Source organism: Vicia villosa, linkage group LG1 (assembly GCF_029867415.1).
Source record: "Vicia villosa cultivar HV-30 ecotype Madison, WI linkage group LG1, Vvil1.0, whole genome shotgun sequence".
Lineage (NCBI taxonomy): Eukaryota > Viridiplantae > Streptophyta > Magnoliopsida > Fabales > Fabaceae > Vicia > Vicia villosa.
This window is the reverse complement of record NC_081180.1, coordinates 220,321,381-220,330,748: the sequence shown is the minus strand read 5'-3', so window position 1 is coordinate 220,330,748 and position 9,368 is coordinate 220,321,381. Positions and strand designations below refer to the sequence as shown.

The window sequence follows — 9,368 nt, the reverse complement described above, 5'->3', positions numbered from 1 at the left end:
TTACTTTTAACATAAAAAAAAATTGTTGAAAATACCAAGTCATGACCGTTAGAGCACCTGTCGCCACCTTCATCTCAAAACACGCTAAAATATCACGACGGTAAATCAACCGTCCCCGTCTATTTCTAAAAAATTCAAGTCACGACAGTTGGAGCACCTGTCGCCACCCCAAACGCTTCACCCAATTACAAGGTTGCGACGGTGATAGCCATCCGTCGTCTTCCCTTATCTCAATTCGCTCTAAAACTCTTCGTATCCTAATTTTTAATTTTTTTATTCTCTTATTCAAAAACACACGCCCTTGGAGAAAAAGAAGCACACTCACGTCAAAGGAACTTCTTCCTCTCTCAGCCACTCACATCGTCAAAGCAACCACCATCACCATAAAGCTTAACAGGTTTGTGTTCTCAAACCCTAAGTTTCTTTCATAAGGTTAAAACCTTTAAATTGAAGCCTTTTTTCAATCGATTCTTCTGGTATTTGGGGATTTAGGGTTTAAAACATTTGAGTTGAAGCTTTTAGTTTCAATCGATTCTTCTGGTATTTGGGGATTTAGGGTTTAAAACCTTTGAATTGAAGTTTTTTTTAGTAATTGAATTTTGTTCTCCAATTAAATATCCAGTTCTTTCTTAGTTTTGTTGGTGTGTAAAGTAAGTTTCATGGTGTTGTTTAACCATATGTCTAAAAGCTCACCATTCCCTAAAAATTAATACAAGTGTGTTGTTTAACTGTTCTTTCATAGTTTTGTATGTGTGGAAATTGGATCGTTTGGAGAATTGAGTAATATAATACGAAATTGTGTTAGAGTTCAGTTGAGGATTTAACTCAAGTAAAACTAGATGGTTCTGTAATCAGTTAGACTACTTCACTATGAATCCCATGCTATAGTTTCTTTTGTATTCAGAACTTTAGCTTATGAAATATACAAAAAAGTTTTATCTTACTTTTTCTCTGAGCAATATGTTCTTCAAATAATTTACCATCTTGATATTATTCCTTCAAAATACCAATTATTTGTTTCAAAGCTTACGCTGAAGCATTGCTGCTAGCTCCATCGAAATAGTAGTACCGATTGTTTTCTGTTTATGCTTTTGTAGGTAATCATTCACAACACAACATATTTTCTGTAGCTAATGACATCTTGGGTTGTTGTCTGATACTCAGAGCTGCAAAATTTGAAGGTAAATAACACTGTTCCATGATAATATACAAAGAGGTCAACTCAATACATTTATATCATTTTTGTGTAATTTACAATATGAACTGTGATCTATGAATTATGATATGCCTTAATGAGATTTTTAATGAAATTTTAGTGTTTTGTTTTGATACCTTCTTTCTGTCTGGACCAATTTCACAATAGATTTTGTAAAAATTACGTTGTTTGGTTCTGTTGGAAATTGCATATCCTCTTCAGTTTATTTCTCTCACAATCAAATCAATATTAAATCCTCTATTACCATTCTCTCTTAAATAATTTCTCTCTATGTTTGTTAACTCGTATTTAGAAGAGTAAACACTAGCCTTCGTTAACTCGTTTTGTGATTTTACACCTGATTAGGCTATACTCGTTTGAATTTAGCCGATTCTTTGTGATCCTGATTGTACTATATTGTTATTATTGACCGACAATCCGGACCGTTGAGTTCATTGTAAGTCACATATCAATCTTCTCAACGCAGTTCTGTTCATTTTTTGGTTTTTCTTGAATTGTACTTGTGAATATTCAAAAGTACCTACTTACTAAAGAAATAGAAGTTTTATAATTGAATTACAAGTATTGGTACATGACTGTTTCTCTTTTCTCCATTTGGTGTGCAGGTAGAGTGACAGCAGAGAGTGTGGTTTACAGTTTTGGAACTCTATTGCTTGATCTCTTGAGTGGTAAACATATTCCACCAAGCCACCAAGCCATGTAAGTTTTTCTTTCCACATGGAACTATATTCTCCACTGCATATAAGGATTTGATTTCTTTCATTATGTGGATACAAGTCGAAGATGTATTTAATTACATGATATTAGTAAAATAAATAGAAATGAAAAAGAAGAGAGGGTTAAGGTTGAGACAGATAAAGTTTGCCAAGTTGAGTAGGTTGTATTAAAATATGTATATGTCATAATTTATTTTCAAATATTTATTTGATTAGAAACATAATCCATTTTATATAATATCTATATTTTTTTCTTTTGATGGTCAGTCTTATGAAACAAACATAATCCATTTTCATTAAAATTTAGAATGTTCTTAAAAAACTAATTAATGTTATTGAAAGTTAAAAGCATCCACGTACAACTAATACAAACATTAGTAGCATCCACGTACAACTAATGACTTCATTTTTTATAAATAAATCAATGGATCATAGCTATAGATTACAATGTGTTTTGTTTTTATTATCATGAAGGTTGTGTGTTATATTGTCTTGGTCTTTTTCCAGTTTCTTTTAAAGATGGAGGTGAAATAATATCTATAGATTCAAGTGTGAAGCAGGGTGGAATCATATCTCGATACAAGTGTGAAGCAAGGAGGCTGTAATACTCTTTTATTCTGTCACAACATGGATTCAATATGTTAGATTCAACAAACTTCTCAATGATTTATATTTTTAATGTATATGAGTTCATAGAGAAAATGAAATCTCTAATCTTCCATGTTTCATTTAGTTCTAAGATTAATTTTAGATTTCTATTTACTTGAAGTATCAAATGTCAATCACAAGGTTAATCATTAACTAACACTATTCTTGAAATATGTTTATATACCTATTTCCCTATAAATAATTTTTATTTATTATTCATATGCAAATATGTGTAACAAGTATTACTACACATATTTACAAGAAAATATAAACTTCTAAATATGAGTTTTAAAGATATTTTGAATGTCTCGTTTCGAATTTAATAGCTAGAGTGGGCACCATATATATATTTTTAAAATTAATATATTTAGCGGGGGTTATAAACCCCTTGTAGCTAGTTTTAAAAAATACACATTGTATTTAGACTTCGCGACGGTTAAAACCGCCGCAATAAGACTAACGACAATTTGCACGACAGTTTTTTAAACCGTCGCAAAACAGGTTGGGGACACACGACTCTGCGACGGGACTGTAACCGTCGTGGATTGTAAATTGTGGCGGTTTTAACCGTCGTAATGAGTCAAAATAACCGTCGCAATCTATTAATTTTCTTGTAGTGATTATACTACTGAGTATGAAACTTCCAAATACATATTTAATTCTTAACAAGTTTGAAATACAACATAATGAACATGCTCATAACAACATCTAGAATGGCCATACAACAAACTCTAGACTCAAAAAAACAATACATATTGCTTTAACTTATTCTTCATCGACTATTCAATGAAATTTTTTGCATTCTTAGTTTTCTGAGTTCTTATTTGAAAAAAGAGAACATGAAATTATTTAAGTTGTTGTATCCTAGTTATTTTTTACTGGGATATAAGCTCCCGTATTGATTGCACACACTCCATACTTTTTACTAGTGTTCCTTTTGATCCACATATAACCATTTTTTCCCCATGTTGTGCCCCATGAGTTCTTTGCGATCCAATAATCTTGACCGCCTATCGAATCATAACCCACAATTAACATTTTGTGAGTTATTATTTTAGAATCGACCGGGCAATTGGGACCTTCATATATTCCCTGACAATGGATCATATGTCATAAGTTAATAACATGTGTAAAAATATAAAAAAATATTGTTTTAATTAATAAATTTATTATAATTCAATATGAATAGAAAAATTTGTATAAAAAAAATTACAAACTATGACCTTAATAAGTTTTAGAATTTAATGGTTATGTACTGAAACGATAAAATAGTTTTATACTATCAACCAATAAGAATAAATTATTCAATTGTATAATATCTGTAACTTAAAATTTACAGTTTTATGTGGCGGGATACATAGTGGTATTTGGTTTAGATTGTAATATATTTAAAATAAATTGTAATTATTGACATGACATGGCTGAATAATTTATTTCTATTGATTGACAGTGTAAAATAAAACACATAAAAGAATCACCGAAAAGAAATATCACAGCTAATTCACAATAAATTAAAACGGAGCATTTGAATTGACACATTTTTGTAATAACAAATTATAAATGATATATAAAAAATAAAAGAATCAAAAGTTAAAGGAAATATAAATAAACCTTAGATTACCGAAAAGATCCTAGCTTTCAAAAAAAATATATATATATAACAACTTACACTTATATTGGAGTAAAGTTTAAAGTCTTCGGTGGCTGCATAGATCCCAACACTAATTGGCTGTTTAGCAACAGCACACAATAGTCCCCTGTCTGATTGCTCTACTTGATTGTATGAATTAATGCTACTACTTGCAGTGTTTGGAATCTACAATTTGTCAATAAAAGAGGAGGTTAAAGTTAATATAATGATTTAAAGAGGATTTTATAATACTCTATAGTCTTATTTACGAGAGATAATTAACTTCTTAGATTCATTGAATAATTAATGTATTTGGTCATACAGACACTCTGCATACATTGATAATTTTCTCTTATAAATAGGGCTGAAGGTACCTGTGAGGCTCTGCAATCACCCTTCACGGCAGTATAAGGATATTTACTCTCCAATGCAACCCCTTTGTTTCCTATAACCCAACGGAATGCGCTCGTTACATATCCCTCGGTGCAACCACTACTTCCAGAGTCACAATCAACAAGCTCTTGTACTGAAAGTTTCTCAAGCTTTCCTGTCTTTACTGCAACTATTCCTTCTATGGCGCCCGCTGCTGCGAATGCCCAGCAACAACCTGGAAGTAATATTTTGCGTGTTAGACTAGAATGTGATATAAATTATGAAAACAAAAATGTATCCACCACTACAAACCTACCACATTCGCCTTGATCGTTAACAGGAGTGACGGCTCCCTTTGACACCCAATTCACAGATGAAGGTGGATCACTACATGATGAAACATGAACATCATCATCGTTCGCAATATCCATGGTGTCTGTGTACATGGTCATGTATTTTTCTTTGAACTCTATGAAGCTCAAATCAGCAAATTTGTTCAGACCAAGAAGAGAGCTATGAGGTGACTCTCTCTTTGAATTAGTCTCTACTATATACTTCAAATTTGAAACAAAAATTTCAAATTTCGTTGCCATCTCTTCTAGACCATTGTATACTCGGCCATGTTCTTTCTTCCATTGTTGGAATAGTTTTATAACTTCATCTTCATTAGGAAGCTTATCAAGTTTAAGACCTGATGTAGAGATGTAGTTATTGATTGGGATCTCAAAATTTGAGTACTTATTTATATGTGTAGGTTTCTTTTTCTGAATGGCAAAAAATAAACATAAGCATGCAGTGAAGATAATGAATAGGAGAAATCGGTTTGAGGTATAGGAAATCCTCATGTTTTACTAAGTTAAGATAAAATTTTATATATGGAAAGATGTGTATTCTTTAAAAGTCAGTCTCACATATTTATAGTATATAAGTTGAGATGTCAAGTTCTACTTCATAGATTTTATTTTTTGCTATCATGAAGTCAATGGTTAGCATACTATTGATCTAATGTAAAAAATAAATAAAAACAGGAAAAAAAATCAATGTATAGAATAAAGTAATGGATTTGTGTAATGTAAACATTAGAAAAAGAGCCTAAAATCACCTCTTGCTATATTTAATATAATAATAATAATAATAATAATAATAATAATAATAATAATAATAATAATAATAATAATAATAATAATAATAATAATAATAATAATAATAATAATAATAATAATAATAATAATAATAATAATAATAATAATAATAATAATAATAATAATAATAAAGGATAAAAGATTAATAATTTATAAGACTTATTAAGGATTTTCAAACTGCACATCAATAACACTACATATGAAAATTAGTGTTATTGTGATGGTCATTGCAACGTTATTACATATGAAAAAGATCAATATTTTGTGAATTATCCAAAAAAATATATAGACGTGTGGAGTGGGTCTCTTCTGCATAGTCTTATTTTATTATTTGATGGAATATGTGGTCTCTTTTTTTAATCACAGAATGCATAGTCTTATTTTATTGTGTTCATTGAGATATCTTAATATATTCCAAATCAAAATGTCAATGGTTCTCATTATATTACAAATATTTATTACAATGTCAATAGAAGGTAACTGGTTGGTGTATCAAATTGTTTTTTTTAAAGCAAGTTTTATTGAAAAGAGAATGGAAATTCTCAAACCCGATTACAACAGGTCCGATAATACATCTCGGAAAAAAAAGATTACACACCTAATGAAACCTAAGAGATATAAAACAAAGGATTTTTACAAAACTCATAAAAGTTACAATTGGTACGTGTAATATTTCCTATAGAAGACCACCTCCACACCATAGCTTTAATGTTTCAAACCACATCCATAATATTTCAATCTTCCTCCCTAAAAATAATTTCATTCCTAAGAATCCATAAGCACCAAACAATTGTCAACCAAATACATCCCTCTTTACCTTTTTTAACTCCCTTTCTTTTACAAAAAGAGCACCACATCGCAAAACTCCCCAAAAAACTACCCCTTTCAAAATCAACAAAATCAATCCAACCGCCACTTCCTTCCAAATCAAACCGGAGACATGGCAAAACAACAAAGAATGAGACGAAGATTCGGGGAAATACTACAAAAAACACAAGAAACATCACAAGTACTATTAATAATACCTCGATGAAGAAGCATATCTCTTGTTGGAAGCCTCTCAATAAAACACTTCTAACCGAACACCTTTATGTTTTGAGGAACGAACATCTTCCAAACTTAAATAAAAACCTTGTCATGAACATTAACCGGACCATAAGGAATATAAGATAAATTAAGAAAAGAGTAACATCCTTTCACCGTGAAAACATGCTCCTCTCCATCCTTCCATATTACCTTATCCTTCAAATCCACACAAGGAGAGACCGATTGAAGAAGATTCCGAAGAGAGTTCATTTCTTCGAAAACAAGGCTTGAATTCAGGTTAGGAATACCGAAATCACCCCACTCCCACACACCCCTATGCCAACCACCCATACATCCCACCGAAGCTTCCTTCAAAATAGACAAAGAGAATAAAGACGGATAAAGATCCCGCAACCGACCATAATGCAACCAAGAGGCGAGCCAAAAAGAAGTTGTAAAACCATTTCCAAGAATAAATGAAGCTTTGTTGACAAAAACATATTTAGAATCCTCTTTTATTAAAGAAATGATATCCTTCCACCAAACCGATTTAGAACACCTATAATTGCCACCTTTCTTCCTTTGTATGACTTTTAAATTAATATCTCCGTAACGGGCCTTCAAAACATTATACCACAAAGCGTTTTATTCCGATAAAGTTCTCCACCGCCACTTATTAAGAAGCGCCAAGTTAAACTCTCCCATCCTCCTCAAGCCAAGACCCCGTGTTTCTATCGGAAGGCATAAATCCTTCCAACTCACCCAATGGAACTTTATATTCTCCTCCACACCGCCCCAAAGAAAAATTACTTTGAATCCTAGTAATTTCCTTAATAATTTTAACTGGAGCTTTATAAAAGGATAGAGTGAATATAGCAAGGCTACTCAAGACGGATTTTAGAAGAGTAATCCTACCTCCAAAGCTAAGCCGCCTCTTCTTCCACGAAGATAACCTTTTTTTAATTTAGACACAAGGCTACTCCCCGGAGCAATCCTCATAGGATTAGATCCTATAGGAATTCCGAGAAAAAGAAAGACTTTGTCCTCCATCCTACAAGAAAGAAAAGAAGAAGCAGCTTCCAAAAAGTTAGAGTTTATGTTAATTCCAATGATCTTGATTTTGTGATAATTAATTTTGAGCCCTGAAACAAGTTCAAATCCCCTCAACATCGCTTTAATAGCCCAAATATGATTCCAACTCCCATCTCCTACCAATAAAGTGTCGTCCGAAAATTGAAGAATATCAATATTGCACTTCCCATTGATGTTAAACCCCGTAAAATCTCCATTTTCAACCGCTTTGTTAACTAACTCCATAAGACCTTCCGCTAATATAACAAAAAGAAAAGGAGAAAGAGGATCTCCTTGTCTTAAATCCCTCTCTACCGCAAACTCTTTTGTAGGACTACCATTGACCATCACAAATATATCACTTGAAAAAACTAAAGCCTCCATCCACCGCATCCAAAGAGAGCTAAAACCCATCCTTCTAAACATATATCTAAGGAAGTTCCAATTAACTTTATCATAAGCCTTCTCGAAATTAACTTATAAGAGAAGACAATCTTTACCTTCCTTTTGAGCAAAATTCACCACTTCATAAGCCACCAAAACTCCATCGAGTAGTTGCCTATCCGGGACGAAAGCGCTTTGACAATTAGAAATAATTGGATTTAACACCTTCTTCAACCTACAAGCCAAAAGTTTAGAGATAACTTTATAAATACACCCAACGAAACAAATTAGTCTATAATCCTCCAATCCTAAAGGATTAGATGCTTTAGGAACCAAAGTCAAGAAGGATGAAATGATAGCTTTAGAAAGATAAGTCCCGCATATAAATCCTCAAAACACTTCACTAAATCATCTTTAATGAATAACCAACACTTCTTAATAAAATGAAAAGAGTAACCATCTGGGCCCAGGCTCTTCGAACCATCACAACTCCACACCGCTTCCCTAATCTCCTCCTCCGAGAAAGGCACTTCAAGAAATTCTCTCTCTATAGAATCCAACCCCTTGAAGACAATCCCATCCAACACTGGCCTCGACACTTCCGGTTCGGAAAACTTCAATTTGAATTGATTTCAGGCTTCTTCCCTCACCTCATTTACCGATTCCAGGAATTGATAGGACCAATATGATTCCTCCTCCTCCTTTCTTTCATAACCCGATGGAGGTACCTATTATTAATATCTCCTTAATCTTTAAATTCAACCAAAAGTAACTACTAGCTTTCTTGAGTTTTTCCACATCAATTATCCCACCATATTCTTCATCCATCCCATCATTCATATCAATCTAACCGAAAACCATTTTATTCTTCTACCTAAGTCTTCCTTTAAGAATCCAAAGTTTCTCCTTAAGGATAAAATCACCACGACCCTCCACCTTTATAGCTTTCCACTCCTTTTCCACAAAAGGAAGAAATTCCTTATTCTTAAACCAATCATTATTACAACAAAAAGGTTTCGGACCCCAATTAGCACAGTCTATCACCAACCAAATAGGGCAATGGTCCGAGATGTCTCTCGAACCGATAAATTGCCCCACAACGCCCCAATCTCTAATAATATTTTCCGCCACCAAAAATTTGTCGATCCTACTTTTAGACTTCC

The 9,368-nt window shown here is 32.6% G+C and overlaps 1 protein-coding gene and 1 long non-coding RNA gene across 2 annotated transcripts; one reads left to right on the top strand and one right to left on the bottom strand.

Annotated features, from left to right (window-relative positions):
- On the top strand, window positions 1–2,911 carry LOC131622825 (uncharacterized). The gene is made up of 4 exons (XR_009290021.1): window positions 1–397; window positions 1,098–1,181; window positions 1,822–1,915; window positions 2,440–2,911. It is a non-coding gene; the product is annotated as an uncharacterized LOC131622825 (long non-coding RNA).
- Window positions 2,912–3,185: 274 nt separating this feature from the next.
- Window positions 3,186–5,443, bottom strand: LOC131622817 (ervatamin-B-like). Its single transcript, XM_058893852.1, has 4 exons — window positions 4,899–5,443; window positions 4,585–4,817; window positions 4,250–4,396; window positions 3,186–3,672 (listed from the first exon to the last, which is right to left on the bottom strand). Exons 1-4 carry the CDS (start codon window positions 5,425–5,427, stop codon window positions 3,445–3,447), a joined length of 1,137 nt encoding a protein of 378 aa, XP_058749835.1. The 5' UTR covers window positions 5,428–5,443; the 3' UTR covers window positions 3,186–3,444.
- Window positions 5,444–9,368: the final 3,925 nt, after the last annotated feature.